Source organism: Equus asinus, chromosome 4, assembly GCF_041296235.1.
Source record: "Equus asinus isolate D_3611 breed Donkey chromosome 4, EquAss-T2T_v2, whole genome shotgun sequence".
Lineage (NCBI taxonomy): Eukaryota > Metazoa > Chordata > Mammalia > Perissodactyla > Equidae > Equus > Equus asinus.
In genome coordinates, this window is record NC_091793.1 from 70,377,231 (window position 1) to 70,401,965 (window position 24,735).

The 24,735-nt window shown below is 42.8% G+C and overlaps 1 protein-coding gene across 2 annotated transcripts in view; it reads left to right on the forward strand.

Moving 5' to 3' along the window:
- Positions 1-24,411, forward strand: part of RALB (RAS like proto-oncogene B) — a 44,474-nt gene extending 20,063 nt beyond the window's left edge. For both annotated transcript variants that reach the window (XM_014858011.3, XM_070507493.1), the window contains exons 2-5: positions 6,620-6,784; positions 16,104-16,312; positions 19,631-19,808; positions 22,817-24,411. In XM_014858011.3, coding sequence (XP_014713497.1) covers positions 6,671-6,784; positions 16,104-16,312; positions 19,631-19,808; positions 22,817-22,936 — 621 coding nt within the window. In that variant the 5' untranslated portion in view covers positions 6,620-6,670 and the 3' untranslated portion in view covers positions 22,937-24,411. The remainder of the gene's footprint in view (positions 1-6,619; positions 6,785-16,103; positions 16,313-19,630; positions 19,809-22,816) is intronic.
- The last annotated feature ends 324 nt before the right edge of the window (positions 24,412-24,735 follow it).

Below are 24,735 nucleotides of genomic sequence, written 5' to 3' on the forward strand. Positions count from 1 at the left end.
TTCCTTCTCTGGGCATTTCTAAGTCTCTGACACAATGTGGGTCAGAGTTATAGGTCCAGGAGAGACGTGTGTGAATGAGACACCACCTTTTTGCCCAAGGAGTGCCTGTGAGACTATTTACAGATGACCGTGGGATTGTATTGTGTCATTAAAATGACAGTGATGTAGGGAGTCAATGCAGGAAGGGAGGTGCTGTCAACTCATGTATTCTTACAAGCACTGGCACACTCATATATGCAGTCCCTTAGTTGGTCTATTTTGTCATATAATTATTTGGTATTGGCTAAGAAATAAGACTCCATGTCGTTTTCAGTGCTAGTGAAATGACGTATCCTCAGTAGACAGTGTCACCGCAGTTTACTTTTTCATTATTCAGCATTTTCAGTCCCTACAATCTGCTGCTTCCTGTGTTACTTCATATCTGAGAGTGCTGTTTTTTGGGGGAGCATCCCTCATGACCCTAATTTAGGTCGGGTTGTTCCTAATATGGATTGTAACAGCAAGTGGTATGAAAATTGGGATTGCCTTGACACTTGGTGTGGTGCTGCTTGATAAAATGCAGATTCTGATTCATAAGTAATCAATGGAGACACTTTAAGACTGTGCAAATATCCTGTTTCTGACCCAGGTCTCCTCTTTAGCATCCATTGATAATTCTTGCCTGAACCAATTTGCTAGTAAAGATAATTGCAAAATGTTGATTTTCCAAGTCAGGTGCACCCTGTAAGTTTATCAGTCTGCCTTGGGTGTTCTACGGCAAGCGAGAGCCTCCCTGCTCCCTTGTTTATTTAATATTTATTGTAGGTATGGATTCATGAATTCCTAATATTTCAATGATCTGTTTTCATTACTGTCTTTAATTATTTTGCTTGCTTAAATTGTCCCAGATTTAGGATTGCTTTCCTTTTTGATTGTTATTTAAAGGATTAAAAACATGGATAATATTTTGAGAAACTCAAATATTATGATTATGGCCTATTAGTGATAGCCTATTGGTTACCTTCGGATCATACTATCTGGAGAAAGAGTGCGAAATGCAGTTCTTTGCAGGTGCATAGAATTTGATGGTTTTCCATGTGCTTTTGTGTACCGTATTACTAGGACGCTTGAATTTTATGAGGGGACTGGAGGAGTAAGTTTTCCTCTGCATTTTCAAATTCTCGTTTGATTTTCATTACACCCCTGTGATACAGACAGAGCTGGCATTTGGACTCTACCTACCAACTCATTTTCTCCTAGCTGAAATTTGACAAAGGACTAATGGCGATATTAGCCTATGGGACTGTCGTTCAGTAGAGGCCACCTCCCTTCTCCTAACACACACTTGCATGGTTATACACCGTGATTTGCCTTCTGAATTTTACTTCTCAGATGGATATGCATTCTGGTACTTGAATTAATGCCGAGTGATAGAGAGCCCTATCTAATACTAGCGTATCATAGAATGTTACATAGAAAAAGCATTTCCCAGCTCTCTTGCCTCTCTGCCATGCCATCTAAGAAGGTTTCTTAGTTTGGAGTGTCTTGTTTTTCTGTACTGGAGGGTATATGTTTATTCTTATCCGTCCAATGCTTTCTAAGCTAAGTTGGGCTGCAGTGGCTCCCCATTTTCTCTAGGATAAGTTTCTTGAGATGGCATGTCAGGCCCATTTTTATTTGAACGTGTCTATCTTTGTGGGACTCATCACCCAGTCATTTCCCCAGCCTATACTTTTTGCTTCAATAAGATGTGATAGCTGGACCCACTGTGATGTTTCATGCGTTTGTTGCTTTGCACGTGCTCTCCGTTATGCGTGGGAAGCTCCCCTCTTTCACCCCCATCTGCTGAGTGAACTCTTATTCAACTTTAAAGCCTTTCATAATTCTCTTTTCCTAGAGTTCATTGTGCTTTTCATTATACCTTGTGCCATCATTATCATTGCATGTGAGAAATTATTTTAAAATGTTTTACTTACATATCTTTCTTTAGGAGACTGCGTTTTCTAAGGGCAGAGACCCACAGCTTGGCATGACGAAGTAGTACTTCAATGTTTTTTGGACAAAAATGAATGAAACTACAGAGCGTTCCTATCAGTAGGTCGAGACATATTAAAGGGTCTGTTGGTAGGTTTCTCAAGTCCCCTGTGAAAGACTTCTGACTCTTAAGGGGAGAGCCATGCCAGGACTTGGTGTGATGGGCCCAAATTCCCCTAGTTGGAAGGTCTGTGTTGTGGCTTTCGTGATTGGCTGTGAACCCAAACAGTTCATTGAAGAGATTAAGAGGTTTGCAAGACCTTAGAGGGAGCTCTGAAATAGTTAGCAGAGGCAGTGGGGGGCGTATAGTTGCTTTGTAAACAATGGATGTCTGTGCCGCAGTTCAGGGTGAATATACAGATGTCTACAGCTTACATGGAGATGAACCAAAAAATAAGACGGCTTGGAGGGTAGGTAGAGGAATGCCAGATGCCAGGGTTCCTGATAAAGCGCATGGAGCAACAGGCTCCCTGTAGAATGCAGGTGGTGGCCGTGTGGGCTCCCTGTATAGTTCTTTGTGCTCTTCTGAAAGTCTGAAACTCTTCATAACAAAATGTTGGGGAAAACATTTTTTTAAGAACACGTTTATTGTTATATGTGTTATTTTTTAAGAACACGTTTATGGCTAGGCATATCTATTATAAACGTTAAATCATCAACACTAACTTCCCAAGCCTTGCTGTTTGTTTTTTCTTCCTGGTATTTCTTCTCCTCTCTTTAACTAGTTAACTCCTTCAAATCTCGGTTCATATGATGCTTTCAGTACAAGTATAAACAAAAACAATAACAATGATAAATAGACTAACAGTGGCTTAAACAATTAGGGGTTTATTATCTCCAACAATGGAAGTCTGCAGGTCTGCATTTCTAGGTTCCAGGGTTGGTTGGGGGGCGGGGACTTGGCTGGCCCTTCTGCCTGTCTCCTGTCTTTCCCTTCATCCAGTCAAGTTGATGGAAGCGGTTATGTGGATTGGAAATATCCACCGAGGCTATTTCAGTCTTTGAGCTTTGAGCACAGATATTTAAGCAAATATCTATGGATTTGTTGAATAGTCTTCAACTCATTTATTCTGGTTTCTTCTAGAGGAATTGACTTTATTTTTTGAAAATAAGAGCTCCGAGTTAGATATTTCTACATGTGTTGGAAAGGGCTCCACCCACCTGGAAAATTATTTCTCCATTTTCATAGAACTAATAATTCATAGAAACAAGGTTGCTTCAGAGGAATTGCGTGACAGGTTGATGGTCTGGAGGTCTAACCTCGGGCACTAACCTCAGCGCTGTGGGAAAGTGTGGACCAGAAATTAGGCCAAAAGCAGTTTCACTTTCCTAAACTGAAGCCTTTTGGGGAGGCCTGCTCCTTATCCCATTTATTCTATTTTAGTCACAATTCAAATGTGCTTAATTATCTAGTTAATTGCTTAGAACACTTATTAAAAAGCAGATAATTAGAGAAGGGGGTGTGGAAAGAAAGCCTGGCAGAAGCACATAAGCTGATGGTCCCCTGTAAGCGGGGAGAGCAGGCGGACACGGGATTCCACTCACGGCAGCCCAGGGCCGTGCACAGAACTGATTTCCGTGGTGATGACACTAGAAAAGCTCTCTGCCTGCCGCCTCTCTCCCAGGAAGGGTGGCCAGTTTTTAATCCCCGGAGACAACTCCAGACACCCGTCAGCCCGGAGCCCCAGAGGAATCTGCGGAGCGAATCTTGCTAAACAGCTCTCCTCTTCCATTAGTTTACCCCATAAATCTACCTTCTCACACTTTGCCACCCTGGAAGCTCAAAGCCCCTTTCCTCTGTCTTCTCACTTCTCGATGAAACGTATTGTTCTTTTGTTAAGAAGCTATATAAGCCCGAGTTCTAACCATTGCTTTGAGTTGCTGCTGACGGAGTTCAGTGTATATGTGAGATGCATGTGTTAATAGGCTTCCGTTGGTTTTCCTCGTGTTAATCTTTCTCTCGGTCTAATTGGCAGGGCCCCTGCCAATGAACCAACAATGGGCAGAGAAAAAACAGTGGTTCTCCGTCCCCTGTGGTTTTATTACTTTTCATTTTAAATACTTAAAGAAATAAACATTCAGAGAGTGGTTCTTGTTGAGCTTCCGGTCTTTTGATCATGTTGTTTTTCTCACATTTTGATCTGCTTTTGTTAAAAATGACCCAATAATACTTTTTATGATAGCCGTCGGGAAAGCGCCGCTCGTTGTGGATGCTGGGCTTTCCTCGGGTGTTTCATGGGGTGGCGCTGGGGGCTCCTGGGTGTGGGCTTTAACTGTGACAGCCCGAGAGGGGTTTTGTTGGGCGCTCTGCCTCGATGTGCTAGCCGGGGACTCCATTAACATGAAAAATGTTAATTTCTTGGCTTTGGAGGAGCACTGTGGTTGCAGGTTTTCAGGGTGCACTTCCCTACAGCCGGGGCTCAGGCAGATACGCCTCCTTGTCATCGTCCTCGGTGGTAGACACATTTTTCCGGTCCATTCTGTTCCTGAAGGTGTGCTCCTCCAAGGGTCTTGGCTTCTCAGTTCTCAGTTGGTTCTAACGCCCCCCTGGCTTGGGTGCCTGCTCTCGTAGCCCTGTGTTTGTTAATCCTACGTTACCGAGAGCAGCAGCTGTCCGGAACTGCAGCAACGTCAGCTCTACTGCCCTGATTTTTTTCACCCCAGCATGGGGATTTCTCACTTTCTTTTGGGCTCAGCTGTGCATCAACCTTGGATGTACACTATAATCACCTGGGAAGCTTCTAGAAGCGCTCAGCCCAGGCCGCATCCCAAACCAATTCCATCAGAATCTCTGGGGTGGGACCCAGGCGTCAGGATGTTTTTAAAGCTCCCCAGCTGACTCCATTGTGCAGCCCAGGACAGGAACCACTGAGTTAGAACAGGCCTGTTTTATTTTGCCCAATGATTTGTGTATTTATTGACCTTTCTAGTGGGGGTGTTTTCAAGTTACTTTGTCAGCAGTAATGGAAATAGGAGCCTGTCAAGTTGTAATTAGAAAAAAAATCCTTTTAAAATTTGATAGGAAGGAAACCAACCTTTATGAAGTTCTTGCCGTGTCCTAGGCACTGTGCTTAGGCCTTTCACACATGCTGTCTCATTCAGTCCATAGGAGAATCCTGCAAGCTAGGTGGTTTGCTTGTTTTTGCGGATAAGAAAACTGGCTTGGAGAAATTGAACTAGCTCTAGGCCACACAGCTCACAGGACAGAGCCAGACTCGGGCCCATGAGGCGCCCAAGCCATGTCCTTTTTCCTTACTCTGGTATATGTGACGTAGATTTTTCCATACAAATCGGTTAAAATAAAAATTGGCACCTGGGTTAGAATAAGTTCCAGGTATCTGTTAAATTTACTTATTTGTAATAATTCTCACAGTTCCAGGGTGCTCCACTCATTTTGTCTCACTTCTGATGATGTTCAACTGATTTTGACTAATAGATTGTTATTTTAGAAAAGTGTAACTCATTTTAGTTCATCACTTTAAATATTTTTGGAGTAAATAATTTAGTTCTCCTTTTAACTCTGTCAAGTGTCATGAAGGGGTACTTATTATAAAAAACGCGTGTACTTGATGCGGGGTCGGTGAGCCGAGGAGTCGAAAGAGAGATTTCTTAGACTCTCAAGATCTGGCAGTAGTGCTCTTTTATTTAGAGAATAGTGTGGAATAGCATGGGGACAGGACCCATGGGCAGGCAGAGCAGCTGCTGCTGCCCCCGCTGGCATGGGGACAGGACCCATGGGTAGGCAGAGCTGGTGCGTGGGGACAGGACCCACGGGCAGTCAGGGCTCTTGCTGCTTCCCTGAGTTGAGGGTTAGGGCTAATTTTATAAGGCATGGGTACGTGACTTATTTTTACTGGAGAAAAGAAAAGATGATGTAAAAAGTCATTAAATGATTTCAGTGCAGATGGGGTCTGGTTATTGTGAGGTCATATAACTTTAGATACGAATCTGGCCATATAGATCGGCATGTAGGTGAGGATGCCCTGGGCTTCTCTCCCTGGGGTGGTCCTAATTCATACCATAAAAAAAGTCCACTGGGTTGTATAGTTTGGCATGTAGGCCAGGTCACCTTGGGCTTCTCTAGCTGGGGCAGCCTTAATCCACATCATACTTAGCCTTTTTCAGATGGCCTCCATAGTCCACATGGAGGGCTGTGTGTGTGTGTGCTGGGAGGCAGAGGTACAAGGGGAGGAGAGGGGTGAGAATAGGGAGATGGAGTCCGAGGTCTTGGAGCTCCGGTGTTCTCTGTGGCACCAGATGCCGTGGGGTCTGGGTAGGAAGCTGGGACTCGGAGCTCCTTGCTCACTCCACCTCAGAGAAGCAGCATTGAGGAGGTATTGATTTTCAGTGGGGGTTGTTCTCCAGGACAGTGGGTGGGCGTTGGATGCCTGCACCCATCTCTTCTCTCTCGTCTTGCCTTCGCTCTGGCTCTGCTGTGGTCAGTGACTTCGGAGTTGTTGGAGGGCTTTGATCTCTGCCTGGAGCCTAGAAGAATTCCTTCTCTGTTGGAATGTCTGGGTTAGGCTTTTCTGGAGCATGAGGAGTGCATTTGATTTCACTTGGGTAGAAAGCAAACTCCTTCTAAGTGTGTCTTTTTCGTTGGCAGCTCTTCAACTGGCTCTTCGTCTGTGGGTCACAGTCTCAGAAAACCAGCAGGATGGCTACAAACAAGAGTAAGAGCCAGAGCTCCTTGGCCCTGCACAAGGTGATCATGGTCGGCAGTGGAGGGGTTGGCAAGTCAGCCCTGACGCTTCAGTTCATGTATGATGAGGTAAGACACGCCGGGCACAGGCTGCCTTCAGCCTCGAGTCTGTGGCAGCAGTGTCCCTTCCCCAGCTGTGTTCACGTGCCCATTCCCCCATGTGCATAGAGCATCACGGGACTAATTTATGTTAAGGTGGTTTCTGAAGAGCTTTATAGGGTTCTAACCAGCATAAGATTTGGATTGCTGATCTTCAATAAGTAATTTCAACTCCGACAGCGTGTGAGGTGTCCCTGCTTGCATTATCTCCATTGTTAAACAATCATGTGCTGCATAACAACGTTTCTGTCAACAAGGGGCTGCATATATGACTGTGGTCCCATAAGATTAGTACCGTGTAGCCTAGGAGTATAGTAGGATATCCCGTCTAAGTTTGTGTAAGTACACGCTGGGATGTTTGCGTAACGACGAAATGGCCTAGTGATGCATTTCTCAGAACATATCCCCATCGTTAAGTGACACATGACTGTACTTAGAGCTTTCTTTCTGAAAGGAGCAGGGGAGGAGGGAGGGACCTTTATACAGACATTTCTAAAAAACAAGTCAGATACTTAGCTTTGTGACAGTCAATTTTGGGAGATATTGAAAGGGAGCGCTAAGTTGTCATGAGACTTAATCTTTTCTAAAGTGATAGACATGTGGTTCTCTGTAGCTCTCCCATGCAGCAAGGTAAAGCTTGCACCATCCTTGCTCAAAATTTACATCACTTAATGTGGATAATGCAGCGGTGCCGAGTCCATTGTGACAACACAGTCTTGATTCCTGTGGCAACAAGTGTCCTGCGTGGTGGCCATTTGCTGGTATGGCCATGGCTGGCCGAGTGTTCCGACTGGAGCTTAAACTTCAGGGCCCCTTACTTACATCATGCTCCCGTGGGCACATGCCTTACAAAATTTTCGAAAGAAAAATATGGTAACCACAACTGGTTAAGATTGTTATCTCTTTTCACTAGACTTTCCCTCCGCCCAACTTCTTCTTATGTTGGGTGGTGGTGGGGTGGCCATGGGCATGTTTGGGATCTGGCTGAGGGAAGTTGAATTAAGGATGTGTTCAGCTGGGGATTAGTGGTATGTATTTATGTAGTTTGGAGTTAGTCTGGCATATGGTTAAGTTATTACCAGCTGTCCCAGTGTAGGAATGGCTTCCAGGAATAGTCCTACTGCCCATTGTGCTGACTCACCTGGCACTGTGATGTGAAATGTAGGGCCAGGGGTGCATCCTGGTCTGAACGTGGCCTTTGGCACCTGGCACTGAAAGTGTGCAGGCAGTGGAGGAGAAACAAGGGTTAAAACATATGGACTATAGACGGATCTGGAAAGTGCTTCCAGATTTTACAGCTTCTTACAGGGAAGCTCAATAGAAGTTTCCTAAATTTGCCAATAGTCCTAAAAGTTTCTTTACTAGTAATGTCAAGTAGTTGTGAAGCTGAAAAAACTTTTCTGTCAATAAAGAGAAATTTAGATCAACTATGCTTGAAGAAACACAATTTTTTAAAATTCTCTATAGGAAATATTTGAAAATCATTTGGCATATCACAAGATAATCAAAAAGTATACAGCAGACCGACAAAGGTAGGACGCTATTCTCGAGTGATACCAGGTAGTTAATTAATAAAAATATGTTATTTTGCTGGATTTTGTGCTGTTAAATGGTTATTTGTATTAGTTTTCTATTGCTGTGTAACAAATTACTATAAATTTAGCAGCTTAAAACAACGCTCATTTGTCATCTGCAGTTTCCAGGGGTCAGGAGTCTGGCACGGCTTAGCTGGGCTCCTGCTCAGGGTCTCACGAGGTTGCAGGCAGGGTGTCGCTGTGGCTGCAAGGTCAGCGGGGGCTCGGGTCCTCTTCCAGGCTCCCTGGTTGCTGGCAGAGTTGAGTTCCTTGCGGGTGGAGGACGGAGGCCCACAGCTCCTAGAGCTCACCCACAGGCCTCTGCTCCTGGCCCTCTCCCCAGGCAGTTCATGCTGTGGGAGCCTGCTTCTTCAAGGCAGCAGGAGAGTCTCTCTGGTTAGCTAAGACAGATTCTTTAGCAAGGAAATGTCATCATGTGGTCATCTCCTCACTGTTGCCATATTCTGTTGGTTAGAACCAGTCACAGGTTCCTCTGCATTCAAGGGGAGGGCACTGTACAAGCGCATGACTGAGGTCACCTGAAGGTGTGTTCGCCACAGTATTTGTCCATTTAAAAAAATTATGGGGGCTGGCCCCAGTGGTTCAGTTCGCTCGCTCTGCTTCAGTGGCCCAGGGTTTCCCCGGTTCGAGGTGGTGTCCCACATAGCACAACCAGAAGGACCTACAACTAGAATAGACAACTATGTACTGGGGGGCTTTGGGGAGAGAAGAAGAAGAAGAAGAAAAAGATTGGCAACAGATGTTAGCTCACGTGCCAATCTTTAAAAAAAAAAATTTATGGGGCTGGCCTGGTGGCATAGTGGTTAAGTTCTCGTGCTCTGCTTTGGCAGTCCATGATTCGCAGGTTTGGATCCCGGGCACAATCCTAGCACCACTTATCAGGCCCCGCTGTGGTGGCATGCCACATAAAGTAGAGGGAGGCTGGCACAGATGTTAGCTCAGTGACAATCTTCCTCAAGCAAAAAGAGGAGGATTGGCAACCAGTGTTAGTTCAGGGCTAATCTTCCTCACACTCACACAAAATTTATAATGGACTATGATTTCTTTTCTCATTAAGGATATTCGTTTTTTTTAAGATTGGCACCTGAGCTAACATCTGTTATCAATCTTCCTTTTTTTGCTTCTTCTCCCCAAACACCGCTCCCTGGCCCCCCGCACGTACATAGTTGTATATTCTAGTTGTAAGTGCTTCTGGTTGTGCTGTGTGGGACACTGCCTCATTATAGCCTGATAAGCAGTGCTAGGTCTGTGCCCAGGATCTGAACGGGGGGAACCCTGGCCCGCCGAAGCGGAGTGCATGAACTTAATCACTCGGCCACGGGGCCGGCCCCCAAGATGTTCGCTTTTATATCCAATATTATATGGGTAATTTTGTGTTCTTTTCTTAAAGAGGGACCCCAAGATGAGCAAGCTCCACACCAAAACCTTGATCTCCTCCTGGGTCATACCCCTATATCTTATAATGAGAAGCTTTTGTTTTTGATGCTTGCTTTTCTTTATCTTACACTAGGAGCCGGAGTGGGGAAATTGAGCAGAATCTGCTTAATTTACCCAAAACGTTTTTTATAAAAGAAGAGAGGCAAGTTTTGTAATCTGTTTTGCAAGTCTGTTTGTTTTTATTTAATAACATGTACTTACTAACAATTCCTTATTTTTCTTGTATAAAGAGGCTGGGGAAGAACAGAGGGTGAGGAGAGGGATTGAGACGGAGGAGATAGGACTGGAGGGGCAGTTTGTTAGTGGAGACGGGCAACGGCATTTTGTCCCCCAGGGAATGGTTGTCAATGTCTGAGGTATTTTTGTTTGTCACAGCTTTGGGGGCAGATGCTACCAGCCCCTAGTGGGTAGAGGCCAGGAGTGCTGCTAAACATCCTAGAGCGCCTAGGAGAGACCCCAAAACAGAGAGTCATCCAGAGCAAAATGTCAGCAGTACTGCTGTCGAGAAGCCCTGGACTGCAGGCAGAGCTTTGAGACTGGGATCCGTCCTGCTCAGCACAGCTGCTGGCACCGCGAGAGACTCGGCGAGTCCAGTCGGGAGTTTTCATTTTTATTGTGCGTGTTTGTTGTGTGTGTGTATGACAAGAGGGAGGGGAGAGAGATGCATGCAGAAGAATCTAGAGTTTTTTCTCTTCTTCTTAGTTCCTTCAGAGCTGCAAGGGAAAACTCTGCTTGATCTTAGTCTGTTTTTCTCGTGAGCTGATATATTTGAGGACGAGAGAGCAGCAGTTCCTGAAGAAAGGGTACGGTAAAATCAGAGCAAGGAGAGAGTGGCGCTGAGCGATGTGTGTTTGTGGAAGTGTTTGACTGATTTTCTAAAACAACGCTGACTGATAGAACCTTCTGTGATGATGACAGTGTTCCCTGTCTATACTGGCCAATATCTGCGGCTACCGACCGCTTGAAGCGTGGCTGCCGTATTGGACAGTATAGTTCCAGAGTCATCATTCTGGAGCTTGAAGAGCCCTTAGCAGTGGTTTCCAAACCTAGCTGATTGTAGGATCTCCTGGGGAATCTTTTAAAAAACCCTTTCTGAATAAGGTTCCTGGAGTTGAGAACTGGGAATCTCATTTTCTGAAGCTCCCCCAGCAATTCTGACGATTCTGACGTGTGGCCAGGTGTGGTAACTCCTGCCTCACAGGGCGGCTGGTTCGGCCGGATTCAAGGACAAGGAGATGAGTCCTGTCCGTGGGTGCCGGTGCCTCAAGTCTCACAGGCCACTCACACTGTCCCTGGTCCAAGGCTTTACCCTTAGTTAAAACAGATTAGCTTATATGGTAGAATTGTCATGAAAATTGGATTATGAAGCAGCCATGGTCTCAAAAGTCTCTATTTTTGTCAAAGTTCTGATGTGGGGAAAAATCAGAGGGAGATTTTAACCTTTTTGTTCTTGGCGTAAAACACTTGACTTTTTAAGCTGTTTGCCATTTCTGGGAAAGTGAGGCTGGTGATGGGGAGACTGGCAGCAAGGCTTCAGACAGGCGGCGCGGCAGAGTCAGCGTGGGCGGGGCTCGGTGAGAAGGGGCTGCAGAAGCCCATCTTGGACTGGTGTGTCTTGAGCATCTGAAACTGAATCGCGCCAGCCCTGCGAGGCTGGGAGAACGGTTCATCCTAACAGATACCAAGACTTTGGGGATCTCGTGTTTTTAGTGGAAAAATGTCAGCATCAGGGTTGTAATCTAATGTTCTGATAATAAGCACGCTGTTCACTGCACCGACAGATGCTCGGATCAGGACGTTCTGACTTCTGGTGTCAAAGGAGACGGTGGAACTCTTGCTGGTTTTAACCTTGAAAGCTCAGACATGTGCAATTGAGATGTTGCTTGGTGGTATTCAGAGACTGGCACTTGGTGGTGGGGTATTTTAGTCGTATATTTGTCTCTTTGAGGAGTTAAAAGGACACTTGTGAAGCATAAGCAAATTTTCACATTTTCTCTATTTTAAGTCTATTATCACTACAAATTTATGAGGATCTAATACTAAAAATCTTTTAGTATTTTTATTTTTAGATTTAAAATCATTTGAACTAGAAGCTGTTAATTGGCAATACAAAGTTCTTTTTCAGAGTATTCTTCAAAGGGCCCATATTTTCAATTCAATTTTAAAAAATTTATATTACAGTTTTATTAAGATGTAAGTCACATACCATGAAATTCACCCTTTTAAAGTGTATAATTCAAGGATTTTTAGTGGATCCACACAGATGTGCAACCATCACCATTATATAATTTTAGTATATTTTCATCACTCCGAAAGAAACCCAAACCCTACATATTAGCGTCATTCCTCCAATCTGCTTCCCCCGCTCCCACCCCTCGTCCCTGATAACCACTTTCTGTTTGTATAGATTTGCCTGTTCTGGACATTTCCTGTAAATGGAATCATGCAATATGTGACCTTTGTATCTGGCTTCTTTCTGCTGGGTCATATGATAACTCTATGCATAATGTTTTGAAAGTTCATCCATGTGGTAGCGTGAATCAGTACCTCATTCTTTTTTTAAAAAAAAATTGAGATATAATTCGTATGCCATAAAATCTACCCTTGTAAAGTATACAATTCAGTGGTTTTCAGTGTATTCACAAAGTTGTACAACCATCACCTCTATCTAATTCCAGAACATTTTCATCACCCAAAAAGAAACCCCATACCTGTCAGCAGTCACTCTCCATTGCCCCTCCCCCAGTCATGGTAACTACAAATCTGCTTTGTATTTCCATAGATTTGTCTGTTCTGGACATTTGGTATAAATAGGCTCATGTAATATGTGACCTTTTGTGTCCGGCTTCTTTTGTGGACCATAATTGGTCACGGTTCATCCATGTTGTAGCATCAATCAGTACTTCATTCCCTTTTATGACTGAATAATATCCCGTTGTCTAGACATGCCATGTTTTATTTGTCCATTCATCAATTGACAGATGTTCAGATTGTTTCTGCTTTTTGGCTATTATGAATAATGTTGCTATCAACATTCGTGTACAAGTTTTTGTGTAGACACATATGTCCTTCGAGTTTCTTGGGTATATATCTAGGCATAAAATTTGCTGGGTCACATGATAACTCTATGTATAACTTTTTGGGACTTGCAAAACTGTTTTCCATAGCAGCTCCCCCATTTTACAAACCCACTAGCAAAGTATGAGGGTTCTAGTTTCTCCACATCCTCAATAACACTTGTTATTGTCCATCTTTGATTAGAGCACCCTAGTGGGTGTGAAGTGGTATCTGATTATGGTTTTGATTTGCATTTCCCTAATGACAAATGATGTCAAGCATCTTTTCATATGCTCATTGGCTATTTGTGTGTCTGCTTTGGAAAAATGTCTGTTCAGATCCTTTGCCTATTTTTTAGTTGGGTTATTTGTCTTTTTATTGTTGAGTTTTAAGTGTTCTTTATATATTCTGGGTACAAGTCCCTTATTAGATATATGATTTACAAATATTTTCTCCCATTCCGTGGCTTGTCTTTTCACTTTCTTGATGGTGTCCTTTGAAGCGTGAAAGGTTTAACTTTTGATGAAGTCTAGTTGATCTATTTTTTCTTTTGTTGCTTCTGCTTTTGATGTTATATCTGATAATGCATTGCCAAATCCAAGATCATAAAGATTTATACCTATGTTTTCTTCTAAGAGTTTATAGTTTTAGTTCTTACATTTAGGTTTTTGATACATTTTGAGTTAATTTTTCTTTTTAATTGAGTTCGTAATAGTTTACAACATTGTGAAATTTCAGTTGTACATTATTACTTGCCTGTCACCATATAAGTGCTCCCCTCCCCCCGCTGTGCCCACCTCCTAGCCTCATTCCCCTGGTAACCACTCAACTATTCTCTTTGTCTGTCTGTTTGTTTATCTTCCACATATGAGTGAAATCATACAGTGTTTGTTTTTCTCTGTTTGGCTTATTTCGCTTAACATAATACCCTCCAGGTGCATCCATGTTGTTACGAATGGGACGATTTTGTCTTTTTTTGATGGCTGAGTAGTATTCTATTGTATGTGTATATCACATCTTCTTTATCCGATCAGCAGTCGATGGGCACTTGCATTGATTCCATGTCTTGGCTATTGTGAATAGTGCTGCAATGAACATAGGGGTGCATAAGTCTCTTTGTATTGTTGATTTCAAGTTCTTTGGGTAGATACCAGTAGCAGGATAGCTGGGTCATATGGTATTTCTGTTTTCAGTTTTCTGAGAAGTCTCCATACTGTTTTCCGTAGTGGCTGCATCAGTTTGCATTCCCACCAGCAGTGCATGAGGGTTCCCTTCTCTCCACACCCTCTCCACCCTTTGTTATTTTTTGTCTTAGTGATTATAGCCATTTTAACTGGCGTAATGTGGTATCTTTTTTTGAGTTAATTTTTGTATGTGATGTGAATTAGGGGTTCACCTTCATTCTTTAGCATGTGGATATCAACTTATACTAGCACCTATTCAATTTTAACAGTACATTGCTGTCGTTACTTTGCTTTTTTCCTGAACATCTTGACTTCTTGTATCAAGATATTACTTATTTGATGTTTGATACAATATAAAGAAAATAGCTTTATAGAAAGAAAGAAAATGCAATATAAAGAAATATTAATATCATTATTACTAAATAATATAAACACTGAGGGAAGTTTAGGATTTCTTTGAAATTGTTTTGTCCTTAGTCTCTTTTAGTGGGATGCATTCTATCAAAATATTCTGTTCTCTTGAATTAATCCTTTCTCCATGTGGCTACATTGCCAATTTAATATTCATTTAGGTTCATTTGCTTCAGTTTTTCTGTTTAACAGCTTTTAAATTTGTTTTGTTTGTCTTTTCAGGGTATGTTTTGGCAAATGCATACATACGTGTATATACACACATATACACGTTACATATGTATGAAGATATATATATATATATTTATGCAGTAAAAAAAATATATCTCATTCTTTATTTTCCCTACCTTCCTTGTGTAAAAGGTAGTCTATTTTATTCTGAAGATCTTTACATATCTGTACATAGTTCTCGTCTTCATTTTTTATAGCTGCATAGTATTCTGTTATGTGGAGCCCTCTCCTGGGCATTTGGGTGGTTTTTAGTCTTTTCCTAATACCCACAGTGCCACAGTGAATAACCATGTATGTTCTCATGCAGGTGTTTCTGTAGCTTAGGTTCCTAGAAGCGGGATGGCTGGGACAGAGGAAGAGAGCTTCTCTAGTCCTGTTAGATGTTGCTGTGTTCCTCTGCATAAGGACTGTGCTGTTCCCTGCTCCCACTAGCAATGTACAAGAGTGCCTTTTCCCCAGAGTGTGTTGTCAGACTTTGGGATTTTTGCCAGTCTGGTAGGTGAAAATGGTATCAGTTACAATTTTCATTTTCTTTATTAGTGAGGATGAACATCTTTTCATATGTTTTACATCATATGTATTTATTTTTCTGTGAATTGTTTATGTCTCTTGCCACTTCTTCCCATTGGATTGTTGATCTTTTTTTCCTCACTGTTTTTAGGAACTGTTTATATATAGCTCTGTGTGACATGAGTTCAGCTACTTCTTCCCTGTTTGTCATTTGTCTTTGTTTATAGTGTATTGTGCCAAACAGAAGTTTTTTATTTTTTATGTAGTCTAATTTATCAATTTTTTCTTACATGGCTTCTGGATTTTGAGTCATAGTTAAAAAGGCCTTCCCTACTTCAAGGTAATGAAGGAATTTCACCCACATTTTCTTCTAGTCCTTGAGGGGTTTATTTTTTACATTTAATCTTTAACCCATTTGGAGTTTATCATGTTGTAGTTATTTGAGCCTCTTGGTATGTCTTCCCAAATTACTTTTCTGATGAATTTTGTACTTCTGTTGACTATGAATAAGAGCTCCTGTTTCTCACCCCTGCTGGTGTTTGTATTAAATTTTATACTGACAATAATCTTGCCAGGTGTTCTGCTCTGTGCTTGGGCTCCTCATCTGTAAAATGGGAATATCTGCTCTTGTTGTTTAAAAACACAATAAAAAGTAGTAGAACCGAGAGCAGTAAAGAACAGAAGTATTATATAAGGAGTTGTTTTTATTTTATAGTGCCTTACACACAGTGTGATAATTATAGGCACTCAATAAATAATCAGTTGATGATAGGCAAAGTACCCATATGTTGAAATTTATTTTTTGGCAGATTTTATTCCCCTTGAAAGTGCGTTAATTGCCGACAATGTTCTTTACTTCCTCAGTTTGTAGAAGACTATGAACCTACCAAAGCCGACAGTTACAGGAAGAAAGTGGTTCTCGATGGAGAGGAAGTGCAGATAGACATTCTGGACACGGCGGGACAGGAGGACTACGCAGCCATTCGCGACAACTACTTCCGGAGTGGTGAAGGCTTCCTCCTCGTGTTCTCCATCACGGAGCACGAGTCCTTCACAGCAACTGCCGAATTCAGGTGCGTCTGGAGGGAGAGGGCCTCCAGCCCCCGCCAGGCGTTTTGCCTTCCTGTCCTGTGTCTCAGGCTTGGGAGTTGGGGGCTGAGCATAGCAGTAGAGGGTTGTGTTTGTTATTAGGAAGAATTCTGTCTAAAGAAGTTTCTGGGGCTTTTTGAATCTTGGCACATTATAACAGCATTTGTTATAATCTCTTAGGGCTTCCCTGTTTTGTAATTTCTGGATATAGATTATCTTAAGAGTCTGTTGTCCCTCGTAAGAGAATGAAGCCATTCCATATACTCAGGAATCTGTAATTTAGTTTTTGTGTAAATCCTGAGAGACAGTGATTGAGTTAACTGTCTTTATCTTTTTTATAATTTTGCTGGAAAAGTAACAATTTTGATCTGTTTTGAGGTTTATGAAACGTTGTCAGGAGATTCAAAGATGTGAGTCAGAGGGACCACTGGCTGCTCCTGTAAGGACTGTGGCATAGTTGAGTGGAGAGAGGCAGCTTTAGAATCAGACAGGCTGGGTCTGAATGCCTGTCCTGCCACTTAGCAGTTTTGTAACCCTGGGCAAGTTTACTTAGCTTTGGAGATTCTGTTTCTTTATCTGAAAATGCGCTTGTCAGTTGATGAAATGAAATAAAATGATGCTTTAGGCTGTAAATTCTGTAAGGGCAGGAACGTGGCTACCCATAGTGTCGTGTCCCCAGGCCTTCTCACAGTGTAGGCACAAGGTGATTACTTAGCGAGTAGATAATAACTGCTATAATTCATTTTAAAATGCGATACTTAAAGATACCTTGAGTTCATCTTGTTATAAAGAAAGAGCCAGTTAGGCATCCTTCTCACGGGAGTTCTAATGGGAAGGGTGTCTGTCTTTTTACCCCGTGCCCGGATCATTTCTCTTACACAGTTTTCTTTCTTCATCCACTCTCCTTATAAACATATCTATCCAGATGACTTTTTCACTTTAAGAACCAGATGTAGGGTCTAACAGGGAACTAAAAAGGAAAAAAACCAGTCATTCTTTTTCATTCTTTAGCAAGTTCTGGTCAGAATTTAAGATGATCAACCAAAGGTGAAGATGAAGAAGGTAAATACCCGCCGAGGTGTGGAAGGAGGCGGCAGTGAGCCACGGAAGCCCAGGGCTGGACTCGGCCGGCTGAGCGAGTGGAAGGGAGTGAGGCGATGCTCAGCTGTTACGCTTCATAGTGTCAGGCCTTCGATGGTTGGAGGTCGAAATTCTCTGGCTCGATCGTGTGTGTGTCGATCAGTTAAATGACTAGGACTCCTTATGAGAAGCCCTGTGGGTTTTCAGACTTTTCTGACATACACAGAGTGTCCTGTATGTGGCTAGAGCCTGTGCATCATAACTGTGTTTGCATCTACACCACCCTGTTTCTGTGCCTCCTTGCGCGTAGGGGAGGACAGATGGACACATGACCTTCTTTTCCTCTCTGTCCTGAGCCTTTGATTTCCCATCGCCCATGACTCACCGAGAAAGGAAATGTTGGGCAGGGGAACAGTCGTCTGCAGAGACGAGACAAGGCCACCTCGTCCGTTCGCCCCGGCTCACCACGTGCCCACAGATGATGTTCATGTGTTCTCAGGGAGTGTCATGGCAGCGGAGTCTCATCTCATTTTCGGAGGACGGTTTTGGTTGTTACGTGAGAACAGGGATGCTTAGAAGCAAAGGGGCAGATGACTGCCTGAAAGGGGCAGCGAGGGCGGTTCGTTGTTGAACTCTGGACATTTGGACGAAAGCCCAGAGCTGGCCAGGTTTCTCATGTCACTGGGACCAGAAGCAAGGAGGTGGGTGATCTGAGCCTTGGTGGTTAAACTCAGTCACTTTACTTTGTGCCCATTAGCAGTTTTGAAACAGCATTTCTGTATTTATGGAAAGGCCCCAACATAACGCCGAGCGTTAATACACTCTATCTTCCTTGAAACTTTTCCTGGACAATATTCCATAAACTAGAGACGTAGTTTTGTTACAAGAGACCGGAACTTGCTACTCCATTTTGTGTCAATATGTTTGTTAATGAGGTAATTTTACGTGCCTCTGCAAGAGTAATGAGGCAGAAAGCTCTGTTTTTCTTGTTCATAGCTTATACTGATCACATAACTTCAAGATCTTTGACCCCTGTTGAAATGCAGGGTATAGCAAAGCTACTTAGAGGCTGTTTCCAAGCAGCTACTTTCTTTTCTTCTTATTAATTTTTCTGGAAATATTTGACATCTGGTACTTAAATTGACTGTATGGAAAAATTTTAAAATATTTTTATTTTTATGGAACGTTACCCTGTATCGTAAAAATCAATGCAGATCTCCACAAAATTCACTTTTGAAGGGGTCTCTTTTTGGAATATATTGGAATGTAGCAGTAGAAATGTTCCCACTGGACCAAAATAATGGAAGTGGAATATTTAATTTTTTTAATATTTGGTTTTGAGTAATAATTTTAGATAGCTGATTATTTTTAGTAGAGGTAAAATTTAATGTGCTACAGGTAATGGTTTGTTTCAGAGAATATGTTTTTGAAGTACTTTTCCATAGGCCTTGGATTTTTTTTTCACTATGTAGTAGAAAAATAATGCACGTTAAAATGCGATTACTGCTGAACATAAGTGAGCCCAGTCTGTTGCGCGTCACACCTGCTGCATCTAAATGGAAACTGTGTTTGGGAGGCGGGTGCATACACACAGACAGAGATAATCGAAACGGAAGTCTCACAAAACCATACCTACCTTTACCACTTGAGATTCCCTCTAATGTTTCTATAATCTATTGATCATTCTGTAATATTCTATTTCACTGAGGAAAAAAAATTACTGGTTGTGAGTCACTGAATCGATTTCATTGTCTGCTGCTAGACTGCCACCTTCCATATGAAAAATACTGGATTTCATAGCTTTTATTCTTACAAAGAAGTCATTCCACGATGAAGCATTTTGTGTGTGGAGATACTTCTTTTAGCTTGTTTTTGTCTCAGAGGTTTCCAGGTGGTTCCTGTTCTTTTCTTTTGTGCCTAAGCATAAATTGGGGACCCTGTTGAAATGCAGAATCCTGGGCTCCTATCCAGACATTCACTTCTGTAGGGCTGCTCTGGCCCAGAAATTTGCGTTTGTAACGAGCGCCCCAGGTCATTCTGATGCGGGAAGCCGAGAACCAGACTTTGAAAAGGCTGGTCTAGTTTATGCTTCCTTGGAACATACCCTAAGTGTAGCAGTTTCTTCTTCTGCCTTAGGAAAGCCTTATATTTTAGATGAGTCAACCAAATTGCGTTCTTATTCCTGCTTTCTTAGCTGCTTTATTTTTGACGTTATGCCTCAGGGAACAGATCCTCCGCGTTAAGGCTGAAGAAGATAAAATTCCATTGCTCGTCGTGGGAAACAAGTCTGACTTAGAGGAGCGGAGGCAGGTGCCCATCGAGGAGGCTAGGAGTAAAGCGGAGGAGTGGGGCGTACAGTACGTGGAGACGTCGGCTAAAACACGGGCCAACGTGGACAAGGTGGGCATGCGCTCTCTGTGAGTTTCCATGGAGAATGTAGACAGGCCTCGTCTATTTGGTTTTGAGGGAACCATTTATGGAAACAAGGGGAGGACTGATTTTCCCAGATGTCTAAGCCATTGTACTGAGAAGCAGTGTATGACCCTGGATTAAAACAACCCAGGATCCTTTCACTCTGTGTCGTGAGCCTTTGTCAGAGCATGCTTAATGTTGGCCTGGCCCTTGGAAGTACGGCAGGATGAGGCCATTGGCTTGTGAAGGCTGAGCTAGAAGGATGGAGGTAAGTACTTCCCTGTGCTCGCTCATCTTCCATAGCCTGTTGCTCTGCAGGAGCAGGCCTGGCCGGATCGGGCTGGTCCTTAGGAGGTTCCCCAAAGAAACATGGTGTTTCTTGATTTTGCTCTCACTGAATTATTGGTTCGATTATTTCTTTTCACCTTAGTGTCCACTGGCAGAGCCAAGGTGTTCTGTCTTTATAACTTAGTCTCTAAATAGTGTTACCTCTCTGGAATCAACTCTAGGGATCTCTTTTCTCTCTCTTACCATCCCCAGCATACTTTCTCATTCAAATCTCTGAAGCTAAGGAAAAGATGACCTTGACAATGATGAACATAGACAATTTGGAAATGCACCTACAAGTGATTGCTATTGTTAGGCCTTTTTAAAAAATATTAAGGTTCAGAGTGGTTGCCACACAGCTAAAATAGACACCCTTAAAGATGAGGCTTCCCCTCTGGCTTTCCCTCGTTCATTATCTCTCACCTCATCATCCATGCTCTGGTAAGATCTAGACACACCTCGCTCTGGCTACTGTGCACCGGATATGTCTGCTTTGTGTTACGCAGCGTCAGCATCTGAGTCCCCCAAATTGTTGCTTATGTTTCCCTTTCTTATGGAGAAATAATTCTCCGTTACTTCTTACCCGAAGAGGGAGAGATTTGTAACCAAGCTTTACTCCAGCCTGACGTGATGCTGGAAGGACGTCACGTTTGGACTGTTGGTATAGAAGGGCTTTGTTTTAGAAGCCCCAAGGCCACGTCTGCGGCAGCATTGGTCTGTTTAGTTGTAGTCTGCAACACGAAGTGGGTTCACGTGTTAGCTATTTTTTCTTCATATTCTTTCTCAACCTTTCTATTGATTCCTGTGCTATTCCAAATCTCTCTCTTTCTATCACATTATTCCTAGCTGTAGAAAACACAGGAAATCCAGACATGCTTCTTGTGAAAACATCAGGAAGGCTTTCTGGGCATGGCGCTGTCGAGGTGTATTTTTGGTGGGCTGGAGTGGGGCTGGGGGGCTGCACACAGCTTGTCCTCTCCCCTTCCTCCACTGGACCAGCCTGACCGGCCAAACAGGAGCCAGCAGAATCTTATGACTGGCAGCATTGTATTCCTTGTAAACAATTTACACGAACAGCAGCTGTTGGTAAGATCAGCTGATGGACAACTTTCTCATCATTTGAAGTTGGACACACTCCATTCTTCCCCTCCTGCCTTTTGCGTTAGAAGAAAAATGAAAACCTGTTACATTTGAAGCTGTTCACTGTTGCTGTTGTGGGTGGGGTGCTGAGGTCAGTTTGAGCGGCTTCCTTCTCTGTGCCTGGAACTGGTGGTAAATGCATGTGGAATCCCACATTCAGAAAGCTTGATCTTGCTTTTCGTCAGGAAAAAGGTGAATCTATGAAAATAAAAGGAGCTTGTGGTTTCGTGGGAACATCCAAAGATAAAGCTTGCACTCAGTCTCACGCTGTCCATCTCCGTCATCCCTAGGAGAAATCTGAAGTGCTCCCTTGTGGGAGGCATATTTTGTCTGCTTGGGCATAATCAGTACTTTGGCATGATTGCTGGTGGTAGAGGGCAAAACCCAAACTATTGTGACAAATGATAATCCCTATCTAAATAACACACTGGCATTCAAAGGACAAGTCTTACCAGCTCTTGATAAAGTTCCTTTCAGCTAACATCGCAAGGAAGGGAGGAGTGGTAGTTCCTGAGAATCAGAGTGGGGGTGTACATGGGGAGGGGTGGCGTGACAGGGCGTCTCTCCTCCATTTCCCCAATTTCATAGTGCAGGAGCCTTAGTTTATGCTCTGTTATGCTTAGTTTATGCCCCTCTTCTCCCCACCCCGCTTCGTTCCCAAGTCCACTGTTGTGGAGTGATGCTGGGCAAGCTGTCGTGCAGAATGCTGTTCCTACCTTTACAGGTCTATAGGAGAGTTAAGTAAGGTACAGTGGTACACAATAAAGCACGCAGTAGCAGATACTCATATCATCCTCAACCTTTTCTGGTGGTTGGAAGCACTAGAAAGTCTGATTACTATTGTCAGTATCAACATTTGCAAATTTCACACACTTAGAGATCTGTTCTATGATGTTTTAGCCTTCATCATACTTATCATAGCGAGAGATTTTATCATTCTGAAATAAGCTGTTGAATGGCAGTAACTGTGTGATGCTTCTGTCCTCAGCTTGACCTGACAACAGTGTGATGTGAGCAGAGATGTTTACTTTGCATAATTAGAATATTTGTTTGTTTGTTTTTTGGTGAAGAAGATTGGCCCAGAGCTAACATCTGTTGCCAATCTTCTGCTTTGGTTTTTTTTCTTCTCCCTAAAGCCTAGGATGTAGCTGTATATCTAGTTGTAGGTCATCCTAGTTCTTCTTTGTGGGACGCTGCCACAGCATGGCTTGATGAGCAGTGTGTAGGTCCATGCCCAGGATCCAAACCAGCAAATCCTGGGCTGCCACAGCAGAGCACACAAACTCAACCATTTGGCCACAGGGCTGGCCCTGATAATATGTTTTTAATGTTGATTATTTTTATTTGCTCTACACCTTTTGTTTTTGATGGCACTTGGTTTAGAAAAATTTTGGCACGTGGTTAATACAGATATGTTGGGCTTTATACTTTAAAATGTAACTACATGTCCTACTTTGATGAATTGCTTCATCAAATCATTAAATGGCTTTTTCCTCCCTGTGTTTTTCACTCCTTCCTTCCCACCCCAGGTGTTCTTTGACCTAATGAGAGAAATCAGAGCAAAGAAGATGTCAGAAAACAAGGACAAGAATGGCAAGAAAAGCAGCAAGAACAAGAAAAGTTTTAAAGAGAGATGCTGCTTACTGTGAATGCCAAGGCGGTGGATGAGGTTGTCTCCACTAAGGACATAGGGCGGGCTCCTTCCAAGGAGACCACAGACAACTCCTTGGTGTGTCCCCTGCTCTCCCCAGCTTCCTTCACGCGTTCTTCTTTAAATGGGGACAGTGTTTGTGAATCAGCGGCTGGCAGAAGAAAGAAGCCCTTGTCCTTGCAGTGGCCCAGCTGCCCCATGGGGAGGCTTCAGCGTTTCCTCCTCCCTCCCGCCTCCCTCCGTCCCTGCCAGAAATTCACTCACGCTTCCAGTGCTGTAGGTGGGAAATGGTCAAGTGCTCATTAAAAAGGAAAAGGACTGTCATAACATGCTATTTTTTCCCCGGTTTTCTAACATTACCATCTTTTGTTTTGAAATACAAAATGACTTATTTTATTAGGTTTTGGGAGAAGGGGGTGGGGTTAGGCCCTCCCAGCCTTTATCCAGTTTAACAGTGGAACTCAGAAAAACCCATTAAGCTCCAATGACACTGAGAAATTCAGAGATTTTTTTTTTTGATAAGTTTCTTGGCAACACCCTGTGGATTTGAAGCACAGCTAATAAAATAAATTTGAATTGGGCCGGATAGGTCAATAACCAGCTCATCAATCCCTCCTCACATATGAAAGATGAAAGTTGTATTCTTCATATTTAAGTATTGGCCAATTTTAGTCTTTGTTGGCTATTTTTCTCCTGTAGCATCCTGATTTTTGTGTAGGAGTGTCTTTTTAGTAGATTAAGTGAAGACTCGAGTAGTATACTATATAAGTGACAAGCTTTTCTAATCAAATTTTTAAAGAAAAACTCTTTGGCTAAATCCTCTGCTAGCTGTCCCTCAGTTGGGTAGGCCCTCCTTCTCCACTAGAAATCAGGGTCCCGTCAGCCCCTCTCCGCACCTGGAGCTTGAGAGGGCCTCTTCTCTGTTTGTTTCAGTGTGACATGGGTTCTTCTGAAGAATGTGATGAGTAACAGTTGTGTTCCAAAGTCCTGAAGCCAGAGCCTGCGCCAGACATCTGCTACCTCTCGTAGGATTGCCCCGTAATTCTAAATTTAGGGTTAGGAGTGGGGAAGGATGCGATAAGCCGTTGCCCCTTTACCTCCGAGAATTGGTTGCTGTTTCGAATATAATTTTTTCCTGAGACAGCCATATAGTTAATTGGTAAAAGACTTTTATTGATGAGATATTGTTACTATTTCTTGTATCAATATTCTAAATTCAGCAATCAGATAATTTTTCATCAGGAAAGGAGTTATGTGATAAAAACCCAGTATTCAGCACATGTCCCCCCATTTTTCAGAAGTGACATTTCACTTATAGGTGCCAAAAGTGAACTGGGGTGGGGAGAGGAGGAACCCTTTCGAATTTATGGTTATTACAGAAATTGCAGAAATTATGGTCTGACTGGAAAGCAATCTTGTATCTCCTCCCAAAGAATCATGGGCTTTTTTGAATAAAAAAAGCAGACAAATACACTTTTTCAGGATTTCAGCCTTTTTATTTTATCCTTTTGTCATACATGTGAAATGCAGGGATTAAGAAATTGACAGTAAATTATTCATTTCTTGTTAGATGTTCTGCAATAGCAGACAAACTTTATTTCAGTTAATCCTTTGAACTGGGCTGTGGGCAATAAAGTTATAAGTACAAATGGTAATTTTAACTTCGTCTACCCTTTGGGAGAGATGACTTCTCTTTCTTCTTAAAAATGAAAAAGTTGAAGGTAACCATGCTCCTGAAATTTTTGGAACAACCTTTTTCTTTTCACTTTGGTTTGCCACCTGTTTGATATCAGTTCC